The following is a 24,106-nucleotide window of genomic DNA, read 5'->3' as shown; positions in this document are numbered from 1 at the left end:
GCTCTAATACTAATTGATAGAGTAATCAGGAAAAATGCGGAAGCAATCAAAATCAGTAAGTACTCTAATTACACTTAATTTGAGTTTAAAAGCATGCATGAAGATAAAATTTAAAAGGGGGTTTCCAAAATATATTACCTTTGATGAAACTCTTCAAATTCTTGCACCTCTTCATGAAATTGGCCTTCAAATTCAGAGTAGACCACCAAGAAAATCTTCTTTACTATCCTCCAACTTAAATTATGTGGTGAAAACACTGAATTGAGGGCAATTGAATAGGGAAGAAGGAGGGTTTTGGAGAGAATGCAGAAATCTTGAATTCAGGTTGCATGAAATATTCTCAATGCAAATTCTCAATAATTTATTCATGAAAATCATGCAAATCAATGAACTTCAGCTCATTGACATCTCAAGTTGTTGAACCCAAGTGAGCTAGGTGTTTGATTTGGAGGCATCCACCCCAAAACTTGAAAAAGATTGGAAAATTCCACTAATGGGAAATTTCCATTTTTCAAATTTCATTTTTCACGAAACTTAAATTTAATTTTCACAAAATTAAAGTTAATTAAATTCAAAACTGGATTTTGAATTTCAAAGTTTTGATTTTTTTATTTAACTATCTAATTAATTAAATAATAACTTAATACCAAATATTAAATTAATTAAACACATAATTTAAATATGAATCCTATTCATGTTAATCAATATTTAAACCAATTATTTAAATATTTTAAGCTCTCCGATTAAATTTAATTTTGATAAATTAAACGTTTAATTATATCGAATATAATTAATCAAACCCTAATCGAATTTGAACATTTCAAATTCAAAACCCTAATTTCGAATTTGAACATTTCAAATCCGCTCAATTCGCTAATCCAAAATATAATTTTACGAGCTAGTAGAAGGACCTTATGAACCTACAAATCATGAGCTCCAACAATTTGAGATTAATTGGCCAAACTTTTTAGACTGAATTAATCAATATTCGTTAACTACTGAGACACACCACTATAGCTTGATAGTTGCACTCTCCTCACCGTAGATATATTTTTATCAATTTTAACCATAATCAATAAGTCGATCATTCATAGATTCTTCGTATTTATAACTAGGTCAAAATTATCGTTTTATCCCTATAAATACATCTTGCTCCTTAAGCTCCCATTGAACCTCTATTGAACCATTGGTTTATAGTGAACTAATAGACCATGTCTCTCTCAATCAAGAGAGGGCGAGACCCCTTTGTTCAAGACCAAACATCAGTGCTTAAGAAAAAAAACCTCTTTGTTAACCCTAAGTCGGGGTAGGAGTGAATTTCATCTTGTAGGACTATGTCTCCATTTATCTATCCGGTCTTATCTCAAAATGGGAGGCTTGTTGAGCAGTGTTGTTAGACTACTCCCACCTATGTAGATTAAAGGATAATCTCGAATAAACAGAAGTTCATAGTTAGCTCAGGATTAAGATCGAGTTACCCTAGGTCATCCAATTTGAAATAGTTAGTTTTAATAGTAAATGGTCGTTATAAAGAAAAGTGACTATTTCGAGGTCCGGTCTTATGCAAACATCCTTTGCAGATGATGCCTCCACTCGCATGTTTTCACATGAATGATTTTGGGTTCATATCATTTGCATCGGTATACAAAGTGGGTCGTATCCAATAGTATTACTAGGATGAAGTACCCAATCTTATCTATATACTTATAGACCATTTTGGTTATATACTAAAACTTGATAAACTTTTATATCTTCACATAGAGTTAAAATATTCATATTATAGCCATGGATTTGTTTATTGGACTTTTATAATAGAATGCAATATCAATAACAATTTATTGAATGAAATACTCCATAATACTTTTATTGATAAACAGAATATGTTTATAACATTTACGAACTGCGAGTTTTAGGATATTCCAACAATGATGATAAATTGTAATAAATAAAAAAGAGACTAAAGGGGTAAAATTTATTTTTTTTCCCACTCCCTACCTGCTCGGGGAATCTCCACCCCGTTAGGGACAGGTTCTCGTGAGTCCTTGTGGGGCTCAGTCTGAAAAATGAACTACTTCTGGCAGTTTTTGCAATTAAAAAAAAGAAAGAAAAAAAAAAGAAAAAAGAAAAAAATGAAGAAGAATAGGTTGGGCCAATAGATTTGCGGCCCAAAAATGCAACGCGCACATCAGTCATCACTCTCCTTCATTTGTTTGATCCGTTAAACCCTTCGCAGGGAAAAACCTCTCTTCCTGTTGAACAATCTTACTTTTCATGATCGGAGAAAATCGCCACAGAGGTTTTCAGATTTGGGATTCCAAATGAATTTCATAGCCTTACGTGCGCTCCAAACTTTGTATCGCTCAGCAAATAATCGAGCATTTGCTTCTTGGTAAGTATTTCTTATATTATTTCTGTGAATTTTTTGTTTGGTTTCCAGGAATGTAGGAAGTATAGTGGCTGGTAGCATGGGAACATGGAACTCTGCTACTGTTTTTCTTATTCATAATTGTTTTTTTTGGGCGATATAGAAAGTTCAGATAGGAAATGGCAGGCTTTATGTGCAAGGCGTTTATTAATGATTGTTTATCTGGTTGGAAAAAGTAAAATTCTGCTGGAAGACTGGAAATGGAATATATCATTTTCTTGAATGCAGTTTATTTTCTTTACATACTGCTAGGTGCTGTATGATTGTTATTGGAATTTTTGTTCTTTATTCTCATTTTCTTGGCAACATTGATATGGGTGTTTTATCCTTTCCTTTTTATGCAGTGGAAATTGAATATGTTTCATCTTCTTATTTTGGTCTAACAGTGTTATTGTAAATTGTCTAATGCTCAGGCTTGGAAGTTCAGCAAACTATTCACGTGGCATTACAAATGGTAACTTTGATGATTTTTTTAAAAAGGATATTTCTTAACTCAGAATTAGTCGAGAAATTTACTTAAAATTAATATGGTTTTTGATTGGTTCAGTTAGTCAATTGGGTATTCAGAAAACTTCTTCTTTCCTCAGTAACAGTCGCACTGCTTTTTCACTGGCTCGGGGACATAAAATGATAATATCTTCTGCAGTGGTAGTTTCCTGAACTTATACCAGTTTGTTCAAACTTTTGTTTCAATGCACCAAGATCTATATCATCGATAAAAGTTTTGTGAAGGGTATTCTTTTTTTTCAGGTTCATCAAAATTCTTCTCTTTTATTTTATTTCTTTTGAATTTTTAAATTACTTAGGCTGCCGAGTTTCCAGTATTCTCGCATGACATTACGATTAGGTTGGTGACAACACAAGCAAAAGCCCCTCCACAAGTACGTCAAATGGTGAGTTTATTTTTGCCTAGTTGATGTCATTTTAGTTCCTTCAAGTCTGTTCCAGTGGGATGCAATGGTCAATTGCTGAATAATTCTTGTTATCATGTTAAAATTTTGTTTTACCATTTACTTAATTAATATTTAATTCTGTTAAACATGAAACAAACTCCTAGTGAATGCAGATTATGATAATTGCTTTGGAAGATTAATTGAAGCATCAGAAGTAGAGACAGCAGCTTCACTTTCTTTAGTACTCTTATTTGTCTTAGCTTCTTGATGTAATTTAGATTTCTATAGCCTAGTTCTATATTTTGTTCGGTTGCAACATTCAGATTGTATTGCTTCATTAGACTACTCTTATTTTAGCCTTTGTTGGCATTCTCAATTTGTTGGATATGATGAGGGTGCTATGGGGGTGTCAACCTAGTTGAGATGCCTTGGTGCACCTACTGATCTTTTGGTTTCCTGATTGATTTCCTTGTATTTGCCTTTATTATCAAAGTACTCATCTCTTGTACTAATTATATTGATTAATAAAGGTTGTTTCCTTTAAAAAAAAAAAAAAAATTAGCTTTCCTATTTTGAAAATGTTGCTTGTTGCTTGTTTATCTTTTTACGAGTTTTCTTATTTTTTTTTAATTTTTAATTTTTCTTTTGCACGATAGGATTGATATCATATCATGTAAAAGATAAATATGCCTTTTGTTTTATGAGAAACCGAGCTTTGATTGAGGGAAAATGAATGAATACGTTAGCTCAATGAGAGAAGTAGAGCCTAACTATATCAAATAATATTCTAGTTCAAAATAAGAACTTTTGTGCTTTCATTGAGAGAAGATGAAAGAGTATATTAGCCCAACGAAAGAAGCCAGACCTAATGGTACAAAAAAGTATTATAGTTCAAAATAAGACCTAACAGATAATTAGAAAAGTCCTTGGAGACTAACAGCCAAGTAGAGGCATTGAGCATAACAAACAACTGCACCTTCTCTGGGGTCTTCCCAATGACATGATTGACATTACAAGTGTAAAAATTGATATCCTGTTAGAACTTTCTCTATGGACAAGAATGAGGATTTGATGTAACCTAAAGAGATAAAAGGCGGTCCTCACTTATGACAAGCTGCAGCACCGTCTCCCAATATGACACTTTCACCCTATTGGTGCTCCTTTTGTAGAAATGACACTGACAACCAAGATCATCTTTTCATGTTATGCCCTTTCTCCAAGAACTTTTGGAACCATACTCTTTAGGCTTTCAATTGGTGTGTGGTCTTTCCAGGGAACGTCACCCATTTTCTTTCCCTTGTTTTAGACAGCCACCCTTTCAAGAGTAGAAAGGGTTTTTTTCAGAAGCAGCTCGTTAGAGTTTTTTTGTGGTTGATTTGGCTCGAACGAAACAACCACATCTTTAACAACAAAGCCAAACACTTTGACGTCTTCTTAGACCATGTATTTAACATTGCTATTTCTTGGTGTAAATTGTCTAAGCATTTCAATTCTTATAACTTTGATACTCTTTTGACCAATTAGAGATGTCTTTTGTAACTCCTTTGGTCCGGGGTCTCTCTCCCCCTTTCTTTTGTTATTTCATAAATCAATGAAACTGTTTCCTATCAAAAAAAAGAGAAGATAAAAGGAGAGAAATCTTTAAGAATCAAATCAAAGTCTTTATTATGATCAAAAGTTATCAATACAAGAAGAAAATTCTTCTATTTATAGAGAATTGTAAAGCAAACTAATCCTAATCCTAATTAATGATAGAAACTAATCCTAATCCTAATTAATGACAGAAACTAATCCTAATCCTAATAAACCAAGGAAACTAATCATAATCTTAATCAATCAAGAAAATTAATCATAATCCTAATCAATTAAGGATTTAACCAAAATATCCTAATTTACTCTAACCCTACCACATCATTCTATCCCTTCCAAAAAAAACTCGTCTTCGTGTTTCTAAAAATGAAGATTACGAAAAAAAAGAAAAGGGAAGCATCCTTGACATCAAAATACATTGAAAAACGTAAAGAAATTCATCTTCCAAGCCAATTGGATACAGATAATAGTGTGGTTTGAGGAAAAAACTGTCCAGCCGAACGACATTGAAGATGATTTGAGTTAATTCTATAAAAGGTTTGGGCTTGGTTGGTTTGTATTTGTTGTATGGTTTGAGGACAAAAATAAAGATACTCAAAGTTGGGTAGGGTTGTGCGGATTGTGGGGCCAAATGAAGGGAATTGGTTAGAGATCAGGTTGTGTGGGGTTTGGGCAAAAATATTCATCACGCCGGTGAGATCAAAGGTTCCAATTTCTTCCTTCTTGACTTCTTTGTCTTTGCACACAACAAGACACATTTCTTTGTTCTTTTCTTCCTTTGTAATGTTGGTGAATTCACATGGAACCTTAAAATCTTTGATTCGGGTCGTGGAAGTAATGAGTTGAAATTAATCGCACAACTTTACCCTACGAACGTGTTTTCATCCTCTTCGTTACATGCTATAACACCAAAGGTTTGGTCGATTGATTCTTCCCCCTCCTTGACTACTTTAACTTTATCTAACAATAAAAATTGGTTTGATTCACCTTTGTCTTCGATTGTGTCCCGTTCATCTTTGTTTTTGCTTCAATCTGTTTCATTTGTCTCTTATTCTTCTCCTCCTTCATCACACATCTTTTCTTCTTTTTCTTCGTGCAATTGGTCTTCCCTTCCAATTTAGCTTGCTTGAATTTCACCCGTGGCTTCAACTGTGATTCATTCGATTTTTCTTGTGTAAATTCATAGCTTCGAGTGATTTCCAGCCTTTCTTGAATTTTCCCCAAAAGACCCCAAATTTCCTCCATTCCCTTTCGAAAGTTCTCTTGAAAGATATTCTTATTTAAATATTTTTGTTTTCTTGAAAATGTTTTGAGCTCTATATTGGTGTTGGGATGATGCATGAGTGTTCTTTGATGTTGGTCATAATAATTTCTTTCACACTCTAAATCATTTTTTGAATCATCTAACTCCCAATTCTTACGTCGACTTGGTGTTGGGATGGTGCATCGATTTGGTTGGATCGTCGTGCTCTTTATTGATAATGTCGCCTTGTGATTCTGTCCAAAACTTGATATGGTAGGATTAGGGTAAATTAGGGTATTATGGTCAAATCCTTAATTGATTAGGATTGAGATTAGTTTCCATGATTGATACTTTTGTTAAATCATGATTGCAGGGAGCCCTCAAAGTTTCCATGTTGAGTCCTGGATTCATCTATGAACCTTATTCACCCCGTCAACCAATCCCATTTTGGCAAAGGTTAGTTGAATTCTAAACAACTATTTTTCAATATTTGATATTATCTCATTCTACACTCTCCTCCCAATAACAAGAAAATAAAATAAAATAGACTTATGCGAATCAAACTGATTAGAGGCAATAGACTTGTTATTTAATTTCAATTATATTGGCAACAATTTACCAAATACTTTCAATCTTAACGCTACTAGTACCACTTGTAAGTAATTACTTTTAACACTGAATTCCCTTGTGCCCCAATTACTTTTAATACTTATTTTGCATTTGGATTTTGGTTAAATTACCATTTCTTTAACTTAAATTACCACTCAACACAAAAGCTTAAACTTACCTTAAATTTAATCTTATATGAGTGCTTTTAATACTTCCCCACTCTTGTGGGCTCGAAATTTTGCCTAAGGGGCAACAAGTGAAAATCAATATTAATTGGAGAGAACGAAATTACGCGGTTCGGAAGTCTTTTTGTTTTGATGCCATGTAAAGTCACCACTCGGCCCAAAAACTCATGTTGATGAGTTATAGTCTAAGAAGCATGGGTACATATACGAGTTATGAATACCACACTGACACGATGACAAGTTATTTCTTAAAAATCTAGGACACACAACATGGACATGTTTATTGAAGTATATATAATTTTTGTACAAAATGAAATTTAAAGTCAATGACTTTATGCATTTATATGGTTAAAAAGTTGGTTTGATATATTTCACTCTAAATTTATTAGTTTTATCATATATGTGTCTATTTAGTATACATAACAAATGTTTGAAGCATGTCTAACAAATGATGGGCCTTCTTTCATTTTATACAACTTTTGTTTAATACATCTTTTGCACTAATAAGTGTCAAATACGTGTCCAACAAGTATCGGAGTTTGCAAGTAATGGACATGAACATACTAACCAAGCTAAGGTATCCATACTTCTTAGGTTATAGTAAATTTGATATGATATCATACTTTTAACCTTTTTCCTTGCGTCTGGTTGTTGATTTTGATGTTCTCAAAGGGGTTTTTAAAAATTTTACATTAGTCCCTACAATCTGGTTTGTTTGTATGTGTGTGTGTTTTTTTCTTCTTTTGAAAAGGATCCTACGATCTAGTTTGTTAAATCACCAAACACCTCAAAAGTTTAAGCTAATGGTCTAAGGTAATTGTATCAATACTTTAACCCTCCCTCTCTTGTGGGTTTGGTTGGAAATTCATAGAAGGCCAAACTAGTAGAAATCAATATTAATTGGAAATAATATCACATGAGTTTGAATATAGGATCTCTTGCTTTGATACAATATTAAATCACTAAGAAATTCAAAAGCTAAGTTGATGGGTTAAGGTAAATTTAATTATATCAAAATCTTAACATGGTTAAATCTCATAAAATTTTTGTTCCATTTGTAGATGTGAACAATTCCCGAATTCTCTTCCATGACATCTTTTCTAAAATATGGTAGAGAGGATGAACTGACTGTATGAAAGGTAAATAAAATGTATTAGTCTAACTATATTGGAGTTTAATGGGTTAAAAAATAGATAGACAATTGGGTTGAATAGTCTGAAATCCTGATACATTCAACCTAATATTACAGTTGACCATTTTAATAATCACAAATACCTTTTATTGAATGGTAGTTCATTGTCTACATTCATAGAGAATGTCTCATGTAGGAAAGTTGTTCACATTTGGTAATGATGTTTTTGAAGATTTGACCAATCAATGAGGTCTACATTTACAATTTTAAATATAGAGATCATATTGAAATTAAGCACAATTTATTGTTCTAACCTTCACAATCCTTTTCCTTTTTATAAAATAGTTCTTAATTTTGTAAGGAAAATTTTCTCTTTTGATTTGATTGATTTCCTCATATTTGTACTTATCCAAAATATTCATTAAGGGAAGAAATCATATTGAAATTAAGCACTAATCATTGATTTAACCCTTGCAATTTGATTATTCCTTAATCTATTTATTTGTATTTCTTTTGTATGTCTGTCTTCTGTTACATTAGTTATATGACAGTTGCATAACCTAGAAAGTTTAGTTATTTAATTATATATTTATTTCTATTTTAGTATTTTTGGAGCTTGTCATTATTTACCATGTTTTGAGCACCTTTGATGTTTCTATGTCAGATGGTTCACAAGAAGTGGTTGGAGAAGAACAAAAGACGATATCATTTTAGAGGTTAAATTGTGCCATTTCAGCCTTTGGATTTTGAGCTATTATGCTGCAACTGCAAGTTCTTATAAAAAAAATGATTGTTCTGCGAGTTAACTTATTTATCAGAGTTATTTTAAGGTTGCAATGCCCAATGTTCAGTCTTGTACTTCCCTCTCCCTTTTCCCCGGTTTCTTCTCTGTCTAAGCTTTAGAACTTATCCTTTTGTTGTTGCATGGTAGAATGAAGGGAGATGAGATGCAGAGAGTGTGCATTGATCAGAAGGTGTTTCACCTTCAAAAAGGTGGTTGGGAAAGGCGTGTAGAAGATCATAAGGGAACATGAGTGGAGAGGTTGGATTTGGAATTGGGAATGGGAATGGTAGCTTTTCTCAAGGATTGCTTGGGGGCAGCTTTTGAGCTAGAAAACCCATTATGTTTTTGATGGAATCATTGATGATCTTCTTCCAAGTTCTATTGAATTCGAATGATAGGTTTGGTATAGCTTCTTTGGAAACATGTAAAGGGAGGACTTCTAGTAGCAGTAGTGGTTGATACTTTCCTGTTTTGGCTTTTACGGAATTACTTCCTGCATCTGGGGCTAAGCAAGTGAAGCAAGTCAACCAACTCAAATTTGGGACTTCTAGGGAAAAGGGTAAGATGTCTGGTGTCATGATCGTAGTTCTTTGAGACCCACAAAGTAATTGTGCAGCACTTGCTCTCCCCGTGAGCAAGTCAACCAACTCAAATTTGGGATGTTGGTGCAACAACGAGCCTATCATTCAACCTCCACCCTCATTTTTGAGAAAGCAGTTTTAGAAAATGGGATTAAAGAAATAGGTTCCGGAAATCGTTAAAAAATGTTTGAGAAAACATATGTTGTACGCTAATAGAAAGCTGTTAGGAATCCTTTCACCTGCAAACAGTAAATTCCCAACAACACACTCCCAAGAATAGAGCACTGCTTTGGATATCTTATTTATGAACTTCTAGGGAAAATTATAGAAGAAATGTTAAGATAGCAAAAAAGGAAAATGAAAGATAACTAGTCACCAGTACTTTCTAGAGGGCTGGAAATTCACTCCCACAAGCCAAGCTTGATCACACAAATTCCTCCCCCTCTCCATTCTCATGTAAACCCTACTTAAACCCCCCTACAAGCCTCCTAGTCCCCACTTCTCTAACATACTTTGTAATACACTCCTTAGTCCCTCTTTTCCTCGATAGTTATTCAAGCCGGGTTGTAGAGAATCTCAAAATCGTATCCCAGCAACTTGGTCAACCATCTTTGAAACTGGGGTTGAACCTCCCTCTGCTCCAGCAAGAATTTGAGGGCCTTTTGATCGGAAATCATTGTAAACTTGTGCCCCAACAGGTTAGGTCTCCACTTCTGAATCGATAAGACCATGCCATAACTCTCGTTTGTAAATGGACTTCCCTTGAACTCATGCTGACAGGGCTTGGCTAAAGTATGTTATCGGTTGTTGCTCTTGCATAAGCATAGCCCCCAATCCCACTCCCAAGGCATCTGTCACTATGATAAAAGGCAATTCGAAATTTGGGAGGGCTAATATGGGTAGTGTTACCATTGCTTGTTTGAGTGCATTGAATGTCAATGTGGCGTCCTTAGTCCACTTGATGGCATCCTTTTGTAGCAGTCTAGTCAATGGGGTCGCCACTATCCCATAATCTTTCACAAACCGCTGATAATACCCCGTGAGGCCTAGAAACCCTCGTAACTCTGTCACATTCCTTGGAATTGACCATTGTAACATAATGGCTCGTATCTTGTCACCATTAGCTTCTACTCCCTCCGCTGATGCCCAATGACCGAGATTCTGAATTCTTCGCTAGTTGAAGATACATTTCTTCCAGTTGGCATACAATTGATTATCTCGCAACACATTCATTACCATTCCCAAATGTTTAGTATGAGTATCCTCATTAGGAGTATAAACTAGAATATCATTAAAAAAAAAAAAAAAAAAAACTAATATGCAACTTTGTAAAAAAGGTCTGAACATTTGATTCATCAAGGATTGGAATGTAGCTGGGGCATTAGTCAGTCCGAAGGGCATAACCAAGAATTCATAATGGCCTTCGTGGGTATGGAAAGCGGTTTTCTCCACATTTGGTTCGTGCATCCGTATTTGATGGTATCCCGACTTGAGGTCCAATTTGGAGAATATCACGGAGCCATGGAGTTCATCAAGCAACTCCTCAATCATTGGAATCGGAAATTTATCTGCCACGGTAGCTTGATTAAGTTGTCGATAATCAACATAGAAATGGTATCCTCCATCCTTTTTTTTTACTAGAAGAACAAGGCTCGAGTAAAGGCTGTGGCTCGGTCGAATGATCCCTGCCGCTAGCATTTCATTCACTAATTTTTCTATCTCATCCTTCTGAGCATTATTGTACCTATAAGGCCGCACATTCACCAGAGCTTCCCCTGCCTTGGTAAGTATGCGATGATCCAACCCCCGTTTAGGCAGAAAAGAAGAAGGAACCTAAAAAATATCCCAAAATTCTACCAACAATTCATGTATGTTGTAGGGTACCTCTGCTTCCTTTTCGGCTTCAGATTCATCGCATACTCCCTCTATTGGCTCCGGCTCCAGTTGTTGGAACTCCACTAAAAAACCCAAGTCTTTGTCGTCTCAAGTATGGGCTAAAGATTTTAGTATACCTTCGTGGCCTTCAATGATGAGTCTCCCTTAATACGATTTTCTGCTGGCCTGTTGTATATGTCATCATTAAAGTTGGCCAATGGACCTCCATGTATCCCATATTGCATATCCAAATCATTCCAAGGATGATACCCACCCTTCGCAACTCCAAGGGTAGAAAATCTTATGAAATCGTTAATTCCGATAGGACGACTACCACCGCTTTGCATATCCCTTTTCCTCTGATTGCGTCCCCATTACCTACTACGACCCCATAATTTGACGTATTTGTCAACGACAGACTCAATTCCTGCACAAGTCTCGGGTGTATGAAGTTGTGGTTGACCCCACAATTGATCCTAACCACCACTTCTCTTCCGGCTAACAACCCTTTTAACTTCATCGTCCCCTTCTTTCATAGTCCCAAGATGGATTGTAAGGCAATTTCGACGTTGTCTGCGACCTCCAATGTCTCGACTTCGGGTTCTTCCACAATAACCTCTGCTAACTCCTCCTCGGTCTCCTCCTCATCTTGGAAAAACAACAAATTCAGCTCTCGTTTCTCCTTCAATTTACAACGATGGCCAAGAAAGTACTTCTCATCACAGTGGAAACACAAACCCTTCTCTCTTTTCTCCTTTGCCTCCGAATCAATCAGTCTACGAAACAATCTCTCTCTTTTGCATACCTCCCTTCTCGGGTAATAGAACACCTTTTAGGTTTGGCTCGTTTGTTGCCTTTCCTAGTGATTTGGGTCCTCCACTTGCGGATGACATAATAGAACCCTTTTGGGCCGATGATTGGGCTAAGCCCAACTCCCTTTTCGCAAATTGTAGGGCCAAGTTCCGATCGCTAACGGCTTGGGCTTCCTTCATACAGGTGTCTAAGCCTATCGGGTGTCGGCTAAGCACTTCGACCTCGATATCCGACGCTAACCTATTGAGGAACGATGACTCTAGCACCTCCTACACCATCCCCAGAATTGATGTAACACACGTCTCAAATTTCTTTCGATATTCCTCGCATGATCCATCTTGTTTAATTTGCAACAATCGAGATAGAAGAGTACCTTATTGAGAAGGTTGAAATCGCTCGAACGTCCGACGCTTTAGATCTTCTCATGTTCGAATTGGCTTCCAATTGTTAGACCATCGAAACTAATCGATGACATCTAGTGCAAAAGCGATAACCGTTACCTTGATCTTCTCCTCATCGGACAATTCGTGGATCTCAAAGAAGTGCTTAGCCCTATAAACCCAGGAATCAGGGTGTTCCTCGGAGAAAACCGGTATCTCTAAGCGCTTGTACTTACTACGATCAATCAGTCCATAATTCTTTTGTGTTTGGAAGCTCTCGCCTTCCTCTTCCTCCTTAGGCATCTTCGACTTTTGAGTCCCCGTTGTAACAATCGAAGCCTCTTTCTCTTGTGCCTCCGCCGAGTATTGTACTGTGGTTTTTACTCTTTCCAAATTCTTTCTCATTTCATTCATACAGTCTCGAATCTTAGCAATACTCTTCACATGGGTTTCCATCTTCTCCTCCATCTCCCGCTTATTTTCTCCTCCTGTTCTTCCCAAGATTGAAGGGGCTCTGATACCAATTTGTTAGGAATTCTTTCACCTGCAAATAGTAAATTCCCAACAACACACTCCCAAGAACATAGCATAGCTTTGGATATCTTATTAATGAATTTCTGGGAAAAATTACAGAAGAAATGTTAAGATAACAAAAAAAAAAAAAACAAATGAAAGATAATTAGTCACCAACACTTTCTAGAAGACTGAAATCCTCTCCAAACAAGCCAAGCTTGATCACACAAATTCCTCCCCCTCTCCATTCCCATGTAAACCCTACTTAATGTGCACACCACCACCACAACAACCCCCCCTCTCTCTCTAACAGACTCCATAATACGCCCCCTTGGTCCCCCTTTTCCTCAATAATTCCTTTCTTACCCCTGCATTTATAAGTGTGTATAATTGGTGGCTTCACAAAAGCATATAAGATAAACAACTTTGATACCATACAATCAAGGTAGGAAGGATGAGAGCTAGTCTTACCTGCTATAGTACATTTTGTTGCACATTCAGTATGTCACTCTTGCACATGGTAAGTCGCAAGGAGCAATACACCAACAAAAAGGCAAGGAAACTAAACTAGTATGCAAAATGAAAGCATTTGAAAAAGGGTTGTTATGGGTATGCGACCACGAACAACATGCCTCGGACAAGTATGACCATAACATTTGACACCTAAACTCTAGCTTGGCAAAAGAAGTTGGAGATCCTTGTTACTACTATCAAAAGGGAGGTCAAGTCGGAGTTAGGTTCAGAGTTTGACTTTGTCTTTGACTATTACTTGTTATAATTATTGTTAGATTTAGCTAGATCATATTCTTTCTTTGGAGCTATGACTTTGCTTCAATCTAGAGTTATCTTTGATGAGTTTGGCCCTAGAGGTTGTAGAGAGATGATTGAGATGTTCTTTCTTCAAACATCCTTTTGCGAGAAGAGGACGTTGTTTTTGTGGCAAGCTAGGTTGTGTTCAGTTTTGTGGGGCTCTTGGGGTGAGGAACAATAAACTCTTTTGAGAGCTTGAAAGGAATTTGATTGACGGTCTTTTTTAAGGTTCCATGCTTCTATCGTTGGTGGTGAATCATTTTTGTAATTGATCTGTTGGCTTTATTTTACTTGACTTGAGCCATTTTTTTAGTTTGAAAAGTTTGGTTATTTAGAACTTATCCCTTGATCATCTCCTGAAAAATTTTCTCCTTCATATACATTGGCTGCTTTTCTGATGTGAACTTCTGTGTTCTGATTTATTATACAAGAACTTATGCTCTTGTGTGCAACTAATAGATAAAGGCCATCTAAGTTTTGTGGGGTGTACCTAATAGAGCCATGATGTTTTTTTTCTTGTTTTACAGCTAAAAAGTGCTTATGCAATTGCAAAATTAAGAAAGAAGGGGTACTCAAAGAAACAATTTTACGAAGAGGCAGTAAATTTATATAAAGAGGTATTCCAGATTCTTGTCTCACAACACTGGTTTACAAAGTGCTTTATGAAACCCATCATCATTTCTTTCACTAAGTTCTTCAGGACTGTTTCCTGTGTGGAAAGAACCTACCTGGCTTTTTCATAATTTGTGGATGAAAATTGATGATTGTAAGGCCCAATAGTTTCTTTAGCTTCTTTTGACAACTGTTTCCTCTGTGGAAAGAACCTATCTCGCCTTTTCATAATTTTTTTTTTCTTGAAATAACTTTTTCATAATTTGTGGATGGATATTGAAGTTTGTAAATTTCTTTATGGTATAAGAGATTGCTTTTGCTACATACAGTAAAGTTGTTATGTTATATGCAAAAAAAAGCTTTCTTTTCCTTCCTTAATTCTTCTTGGAGAAGTACCTGGGGATGGGGATAGTACACAAATCATTTTCTGAAGCCAATCTTCCAGCCGGGGTTTTGGAAGGCCATCACCCTCGTATACTTGTTAACGTTTCTTTTAACATAACCCTTTTATAGTTCCATAATTCCATTACAGTCCCCTCTTCTCATTTCCGGAACTTGCTTACAAAAGATAAGTTGTAGATTGTGGAGATATTTTCATGGAAACTGGTAAATTGCTGCGGTAATTGATGCATTTTCTGGTTTTCATCAAAGAAGGTGGTTGTGTGTAAGAAGAAAATGTCGTGTTTGTTTACCAACGACCAGATGCCTGTCTTTTCATTTTATGTACTTTTTATTTGTTTTAAAATTGCTGACCCTTGATTTACACATTCTCCAGATAAACACTTTGATAGCAAATGGTGACAAAACATCATTGAGGAAAGCAGTCACAGAGAATATGTATTCAGTACGCATCACCTTTTCCTTTTGCTTTTCTTCCTATGGCTGCTTTGAGATTGAGTTATCTTTCCCACGTTTTCTTTACTTGCTTTCATCTATTAATTATACAGATTCTCTTTTTTTGACAAGGAAACAAATTCTTTGTTGGATTTGTGACTGATTATGCAGATTTTAACTTATTACCTTGGTCTCACCTTCAGGCGTTGAAGAATGAAATCAAACTCAGAGAATCCAAATGGAACAAAGTTTACTGGGAAATGATCGTTCCAGTCGTTAAGATCCGCACATTACGAGCTAGATTGGCAAGTACTATAATCATCACATTTCTATTTGTCCTATTCATGCATTTGTCAAGTTCCTCCTTAACTTGTATAGTTACTCAGCTTTAAGAGATCATGCCTGCATTGAAGAAAAAAGTAAAAGGCTATTTACTTTTGGCTAAATATATGTGGTCTTGTCTCTAACGTTGGGGTATATTTTGTCAATTATCCCTGTTGTTTAATTATAGGCTAACTCAACGACTTTAAATATGAGTTTTTCTTTTTCTTTGCTTTTGTTTTTTAACCTGTTGGTGTGTAGGGATATTCACCCCCCTTATTTTTGTGATTTCCACAATGATGAAAGTCATTTTTCTTCTTCTTATTATTATATTTATGGTCATTTTTAAAAAAAATTCAGAAGCATGTTATTAGGCCAAAGAGAACTGCTTGCACTAATACCCGTGAGTTGAATGGTTCAAACTATCTATAGTGGTCCAGAGTGCTTACGTTCAACTTTAATTAAATACTTTTTGAGTCTAATGCTGCCAGTCTGCCACCACTTACAAATTTAGAATGGTTTTTCCAAGCCATGTAATTTCTACATTTGTAGATCTTTTTAAATGGTTGTGGTTAGAGCAAAATCATCCATATGATCACTAGCTAATTTCCTCAAAGTGGAAAATATGCCCGTTTTCGTCTGATTATAATATTATATTTGTTCTTTGCCCATGCAGATTGGTGTTGATCGAAGTGACCTTGAAAAGGTTTTCGTACAGCTTACCCTTGAGATTCTTGCCAAACAGGTATACTGAGAGTTAATACCTATTCTTTTTTTAGAGAGACTGAACTCGATATGAAATTTCATTCCACTTATTCTTTTTTAAACAAGAAACAAAACTTTTCATTGAAATAATGAAAATCGACTAATGCCTGATACTCAAAAGATACAAACTCCCCAAGTGAGTGATAAAATACTAAAATTAAAAACCAAAAAGGATTACAAGGAAAAATGAAAACATTCCAATTTAAGCTAATATCGTGTAATGAAAAATCGACAAAAGATTTAGAAAGAGAGCACGGAGGGGAAGCCTTTGTTTGTGATGATTTAAAACGATTAAGCCAAGGAAGATACTTATTATGGCAAATTCTTTGATTTCTTTCCAACCATTATTTAAATAAAAGAGCTTTGATCCTGTTGACATAGAAGTTGTCATAGGAGGCAGTGAAGGGCGAGTTTGAGGTAAATGACGTTTTCCTTAGAACATCCCAAGAAAGCCCACGAAATGAAGGCTAAAAAGAATTTGAACCAGCCCTAGAATAGGAGCATCTAAAAAGCACATGGTTGAAAACATCCTTGGCCTCAAAACACAATGGGGGGACACAACCCTTCACCTATATAGTCTAAGTTCAGCCAACAACCGTTGAAGTCCATACACAAACCATCTCAAATGCATGAATTAAGTAGAACCTAATACATTAAAGATGTGAATGAATCAGGATTTTTAGATTCATAATGCCTCTGGGATGGATAGATGACTTATCGAGCTTGAATGGATGCAACTCTTCACTATTGTAGGCACCTGAGATCACTATTGGTAGATACTTGAGCCTGGAAGTCAGCATTCAGTGCTTCTTGTGTCTTTTAGCTCTAGTTCATTGGACCTTGTGGCATAATGATTGCCTCATGATTAGGTTGGATTTGATTTGACTCTTATTGACTTTGAACAAAAGCTTCATTTTAGATTGATCGAGCTTGATTTTGTTGACTTCACTCATAAATCATAAGGTAATTAGTGACTGAGTTGACCACAAGGAAAATCTACAAGATGAAAATCAAACTCAAGCAGCTTAAGTGATCAAACGTTCAAATCTCCCATATGTTTTTTTAACTTAAAGAGAAATGTTTCTTCATATCAATTTATGTCGCTAGTAGGCCTTACAAAAAAATTGGTAGTAAGAAGCTTATGTAGTACACGTCACATGACTTGGCAAACCATTTAGATTCATTTTTCCATACTGCTTTGTCCTTTTTTTAGATCCATTGGTGACAAACTGTTTTAAGGGATCATTTTTCCATGGTTTAGACCACAACGATGGCAAGATTTAAAATTGCGTTTTCTTTTATAAGTTCATAAAGTTTTTTTCTTTTTTTTTTTTTTGAAAGAAACAGAAAGCTTTAATGAAAAGAGACTGATGCTCTGATTACCATGAAACTAAAATAAGAACAGAAATAATGAGCATCCGAAAGTGTGCAAAAATAAAGCTAATCAAAGAAAATAAAAGCACATCAAATCAAACATACATGTTTTTAGTTCATAAAGTTTAATTAGGAATATGAAAAGGTCTAAATTTTTTTGAATTGTGAACAAAAGGTCTATTTACCAATGATCAACTAAGATTTTTGTTTCATCAAAGATTTCTATAAATTTAATTCTCGTAGTATTCTAAGCTTCTCTCTTATTATGAAGATGCTCACTGATATAAACTACTTGCATTTGTAGAAGTTTGAAGCATATAGTTCTGAAGGAGCTGTCGTTGCTGGAGATAAATCTAAGGAGGTAAGTGCATGTTATACCGTCCAAATAATATCATATTCACGCCCCCTTTTGATTAATGTTTGTTTACCAAAAGTACAGAAGTTGGGATCATTGAAATTAAAAGGTCACTAATTAGAAGTTGGTTCACTGTTTCTTGTTTCTAATTGTTGAGAAACAGAAGGCGTTCGGTAATTTTTCTTGTTTCTTGTTTCTTATTATTTAGAAACGTTTCCGAAATCGTGAAGAAATTATGGAAACAACAAAATCAAGTGTCTTGTTTTTTATTTCTGTTTTTAGTTTCTTCCAAACAATGAAAGAATTAGTTTATCATTTTTTATTCTACAATGCATAATAAATATCTAAAAATAAATATTACAACTATTATTATTATTATTTTTTATGGAAATAACAACTTTCATTGAGAAAGAATAAAAGAATACAAGTGCATACAAAAAAACGAGCCCACAAAAGAGAAAACCCTCTACAGGAAGGGTTTCTAGCTAAGAGAGATGTGACCATAGAATAGTTACAAAAAAGCTTTGAAACTGAACCCGAAAACGAGACATGAAACTTCACTAAGGATCAAACTTCACTAGGGTCCTCCAATCCTCTAAACACTCTCGAATTCCTCTCACCCCAAGTATCCCACAACAACGCAAACACTCCAACAAACCACTAAAATGACCTTTCTCTCTAAAAGGCGGATTGAGGAGGGACTCCCCGATCATCGTAGGAATGCCCCTTTGACCGGCGATATGCATACCAAACTCCTGCAAGAAGCAAATCCAAACAGACCTCGCAAACTGGTGACCCCAAAGTTGGTGATCTAGGTCTTCCTCCGCCTTCTGATAGAGAATATAGCGGAAAGGGCCCATTGACGTAGACAACTTCCTAGCAAGCCTATCCAAAGTGTTCACACAAACTAACAAAACCTGCTAAAGAACTTAATTTTCTTTGGTATCTTTATCCTTCAAAGCACATCAAAGATAGACTCACTACCAGATGAGGGGTCCAGAAGCAACCTGAAAAAGGACTTACAAGAGAAGTCCTCCGAAGGATTGGTCTTCCAAACATGAACATCCCTCCTCCCCTCCCTAAAAACATTCTCCTCCAGCAAGGAAAGACAGGAAGCAACCTCTGTCATCTCCCTATTGGTTAAATGATGACGAAAACCAAAAGAAAAGGACATAGAGCTTCTCGACCAAACAACGAAATCAAATATCGGATGATTTTTAAGGGAAGACAAAAGATAGAGATGGGGAAAAGCAGAGCAAAGGGGTCTATCCCCCGCCCAAGTATTTTCCCAGAAAAACATATCTTTACCATCCCCCACAAAGCAGCACCTGTTCCAAGGAGAAAAAGAGGGAAGTTCATGTGAGATGTCTTTCCACGGATTTCGGTATGTGCCTTTAACCGCCTTCACCACCCACTCAAAGGGGAAGGAGCCATGTTTACCCATAATGATCCTATGCCAAGGGATTTGGGCTCAAGGGCAAAACACCAAAGCCACTTAGCCAATAAGGCTTTGTTACGCAGCCCTAAGTTACCAATCTCCAACCCTCTTTGATTCACAGGGCACTCAATGACCTCCCAACTGACCTAGTGAGATCTTCATCCATCCCTTCTCAAAGTAAATCCCCTGTTAACTTCTTGAGGTTTTTGCAAACAGCGTTGGAAGCTCTAAATAAGGAGAAGTAATAAATAGGAATGTCACTAAGTACAAACTTTATTAGAGTTAACCTATTAACCTTAGAGAAAAAAATTTTCTTCCATAGAAAGGTAACTCGAGGGTCGTGCCCTTTTGGGGTCCCATTTTTGTGGAAGAAAAATTTTATATCTCCTCCAATTGGTGTGCCCTCTGCAAATTAGCCAAGGAAGACCTTCAACACCTTTTCTTCGATTGTTTTTTCACCACAAATTGCTGGAGAGCACTTTTCAAATGCTTCACCACTTCTTGGGTCTTCGACAGCTCCTTCAAAAAACAACGTACAACAGCTACTTTCTGGACCATCCCTCAAGAAAAACTCAAATTTACTATGGATTAATGGAACAAAAGCAGTGTTGGCTGAGATTTGGTTTGAAAGGAACCAAAGAGTGTTCAATGATAAGGAAACTCCTTGGTTTGCTCGGTTTGAGGCGGCAAAGCTTAATGCTTCGTGCTCCCTTTCTAAATGTTTTGAAGCTTACTCCCTACAAGATATAAGTTTAAACTGGTAGGCATTCATTCAATTGGAAAACTAGTTTCAGAAGTCAATGGACGGCTCTTCAAATTCTTGTGTTCGAGTTTTCAATATTTTGGTCACTTTTGTTGTATTTGTTGTTTTTGTTTTGTTCTCAGAATTTTGTAGCTACACTTTGTGAAGCTTCTGAATGTTCTCATTTCATAGTTCTTAACCTTATTGGTAGCTTTATAAGGTTCCCTCTGTAATGTTGGATATGATGAGGGCGCTATGAGGGTGTCAACCTAGTTGAGATGCCCGGGTGCGCCTGCTGATCCTTTGGTTTTGGTTTTTGGTTTTGTCTTTTGCCTTTATTTTCAAGTACACATCTCCTGTACTCTCTTTTAATGAATAATAAAGGCCATTTTCCTTTAAAAAAAAAAGATAATGCCTTCCTTCTTCTTAGCTCTGTAGTCCTCAATGGCTTCATTGGCTGTAAGGGCTTGGTCAAGGATCTGCCTCCCAACAACAAAAGCTCCTTGTGTCTCAACTATAATTGAAGGGAGCCCCTTCCTGAGGCGATTAGCAAGAACCTTAGCCAATATCTTATAGGTACTTATTATAAGACTAATAGGTCTGAACTCCTTAATCCTTTTAGCATTCTCCTTTTTGGGAATAAGCACACAAAAGTTTCCACCATCAAACCGTTCAAAATTCCTCTCTCAAAGAGCTCTCTAAAGACACCGACTAACTCACCCTTGAGTAAATCCCAATTATCTTGGAAAAAAAGCCATTGAGAAGTCATCAGAACCAGGGGACTTATTCCTATCGCAACCAACAACCGACCTCCTAATTTCCTCTAAAGTGAATGGGGTCACAAGATCTTCGTCCTCCCTAGATGAAATGGGATTCCAATCAATGCCACTCACGAACCGTTAAGCCCCGACAACCAGGTTGTAAAGAGTAGAAAAAGCCGAAATGACCTCCTCCTCGATCTCTTTTATCATCTTTAGTGCAATCCCCATTCTCCAAAATCAAAGGGCCTATAGTATTCTTATGCCTTCTCCCACTAGCCACTCCATGGAAAAAAAGAAGTGTTGCAATCCCCTTCCTTAGCCCATTTGACTTTAGCCTTTTGGCCCCAACTGATGGCCTCTTTCCGGAACAAATCTGCGAGCTCCCTTTTTAAGGCACCCCTCTCCCCTCTCAAGGCACTATCCAGCCGACCCTCCAGCTCCAAGGCATTGAGCTCTTCAACTCTCCTCAAAATCCCTTTCTTTCTAGAAATTACATTTCCAAAAACTTCTCTATTCCAAGTTCTAAGGTTCCCTTTTAGAGCTCTTAGCTTTCCCATAAAACGGTAACCTTCCCACTTACCTTGAACCGGAGTATTTCACCAGGAGGAAATACTAGCCTTGAACGAAGGGTGTTCCAGCCACATATTCTCAAAGCAGAAGGGACTTGGCCCCCACCTCTGAGAACCCGATGTTGGAATAATAGGCCAGTGATTCGACGTAATCCTTGGTCCACGTAATTGGTTGGCCTTCCAAATCTATCAACCCAATCCTTGGGAAGTAAGAATCTGTCAACCCTCGTAGCCGCCCTACATTTAGCCCATGTAAACTTTCCATTAATCGAAGGAAGATCAAACAAGCTACTTCCATCAATGAAATTATTGAAAGCTCTCATGGACCTCATGATTCTACCCCCGGATGCCTTCTCCTCAGGAGAGTGAATAACATTGAAATCCCCTACCAAACACCATCTAGCACCACGGTGACCATAAAGGTTCCCCAGCTCCTGCCGAAAAGCCTCCCTCTCCCTAGGCCTCGAGGGGCCATAAACTCTTGAGACCCAAAACTCCTCACCTTCACTATCCAAAAACAAAAATAGTTAAAGAGAAATTGCCCCTTAGCACCTCCCTAGCCAAACAAACTCTAGTTCTCCACAATCAGAATCCCACCTGAAGAACCAATTGAATCAAGGGTCTCCCACTCCACTTGCCTACTCTTTCGGATACTACCAATCCTTTCACGACAAAACAAGCTTCTTTTAGTTTCCATTAAAACAACAATATCTAACAATATCCGGGGTTTCTTGCCTCAAGACCTGCTTCACTGACCTTCTACTCTACCTTTCAACCCCCCATTAAATTATAATTAGCTCCCCACAACTTAACTGAAAGAAATAAAGGTTTATCATGATTCCTTTATAATTTGAATAAATGTCTTGAATTTTCATTCACGGCAACAATTATGATTATATGTTATGTGCTATTCCTTTCAGGTGCTTGTCCGTGATATCTGGGTATTTGAGAAATCTCTTTTTCACGAGGGAGCTTTTTGGCGTCTTTGTGGGCGAATTCCAACCTAATTTCATCCTTCAACCTCTCTTTGACTACAAGCCTCTTTATCCAAATTTGTAGATCAACAGGTTTTCTTAATAATTCTGTGATTAGTTTATCATATACGATTCAGGTTTCATAAATTATGCTATCAATAGGAGAGACATTCCTAGGATTCTTAATTTTAATAATTTTGGGCATATTCCTTGTTCAAGCCTTCTATAGAGACAAGCGCTTTCATTTTTAGTGCTTTTCTCAGATGTACTGTCACTAAGAAATATTACCTTCAAAACCAATTTTAAGCTCATCAATAGTTTGTTTTGTTATGATGCTTCTCTTTCCCATTATACTGTTTCTCAGGTTTTCTTTGTTTTCAGGTGCATGAATCGATTACTTCATTGTTCTTGTTTCGAATTAATCACGAGGGCGATTAGCACATCGACTGCAGGTCATCTGAATCTGCATATTTAAAAGCAGCTCTTAATATTTGCCAATACATGCTCGAATCTATATTCAGGGTGTTTAAGTAAAATGCCTTTATTTAAGACCATCCATCATAAAGACTCATGAGAAAGGTTCATTCTTCGGGTGTCAAAACTATAGCATGTTGATTATCAGTGCTATGGAGAATAACGCAATTTTCATGCTTTGGTGGATAAAATTTGGGCAATCAAATTTTATCATATCATCACAATGAAATATCATTTTATTGAATTTAGGGCCAATTAAGAATTATTGTGTAAAAAATTTGAGGACAAATTTGCAATCTCAAACTTGTCGAGTGGCTTCTTTTGGGCCAATTGATCACTACGATAGACTTAATCGGATCCAACAATGATTATGCATCAAACACCCTTGATTATTTGGTGAATACTCCATTTTAGCGTACAATTGTAGATTGGGCCGAGCTTGCGTAAATTAAGTTGATGGGGCCGAAGATTCAAACCAATTAAGGCCCATAAGAATGGATTTTGTCCATGTCTAGTGTTTGCCCAAGCCTAAATCCAAATGATGGGCCCAAAAAGAGAAATGGGCTCAAGCCACATAATGTCTTATGCTTCATTTTGAGGGGGGTTTAGAAGAAGAGAATAGAAGACTCAAGATTCTGAAGACAAGCTTAAAGATTTAAAAATTATAACTCTTTTAAGACTTAAGACTTTGAAGACAAAAGCTTCTTTTAAGTTCCTCAAATTTTTGAAACTGAAACTCCAAAAGAGATTTGGAAGATTAAAACTTCTTTCAACGTTTGAGAGAAAGTATCAAACAATTATATATTAGAGATTGTATTCATTATACTATATTGAAACCAATACAAATCAAAGTTTGAAGTAAATTTATTTGAAATTCTTGTCGATCAATTGTCTTTTGGATAGATAGATTCATGGGAAAACAAAATCTTTGGGGCTAAGGTTGCATCCTTTTAAGGTACAAATTATTCTCTATTACCTGTATTCTCTTCAACAAGTAAAGTATATATGCATTTGTTGCAAACTCATCCAAATTTCCTCTTCATTTTTCTACCCT

General features: G+C 36.3%; 1 protein-coding gene across 2 annotated transcripts; it reads left to right on the top strand.

The window, feature by feature from the left end:
* Window positions 1-2,162: 2,162 nt before the first annotated feature.
* On the top strand, window positions 2,163-23,429 carry LOC120071330 (Mitochondrial inner membrane translocase complex, subunit Tim44-related protein). 2 transcript variants are annotated; one of them, XR_005480207.2, is made up of 13 exons: window positions 2,169-2,389; window positions 2,839-2,879; window positions 2,973-3,073; window positions 3,232-3,318; window positions 6,525-6,607; window positions 8,742-8,793; window positions 14,361-14,450; window positions 15,221-15,289; window positions 15,483-15,584; window positions 16,277-16,345; window positions 18,044-18,100; window positions 22,525-22,671; window positions 22,960-23,429. XR_005480207.2 is itself a non-coding variant. In XM_039023537.2 (12 exons), exons 1-12 carry the CDS (start codon window positions 2,319-2,321, stop codon window positions 22,609-22,611), a joined length of 909 nt encoding a protein of 302 aa, XP_038879465.1. In that variant the 5' UTR covers window positions 2,163-2,318; the 3' UTR covers window positions 22,612-22,908. The 2 variants fall into 2 exon arrangements, 1 of the variants encoding a protein (XP_038879465.1); XM_039023537.2 differs by lacking the exon at window positions 22,960-23,429 and having other exon boundaries at window positions 2,163-2,389; window positions 22,525-22,908.
* Window positions 23,430-24,106: the final 677 nt, after the last annotated feature.

The sequence above is a fragment of the Benincasa hispida genome, chromosome 2 (assembly GCF_027475165.1).
Source record: "Benincasa hispida cultivar pf3 chromosome 2, pf3_genome.v1.1, whole genome shotgun sequence".
NCBI lineage: Eukaryota > Viridiplantae > Streptophyta > Magnoliopsida > Cucurbitales > Cucurbitaceae > Benincasa > Benincasa hispida.
The sequence above is the reverse complement of the archived record's forward strand: the minus strand, read 5'-3'. Positions and strand labels throughout refer to the sequence as shown.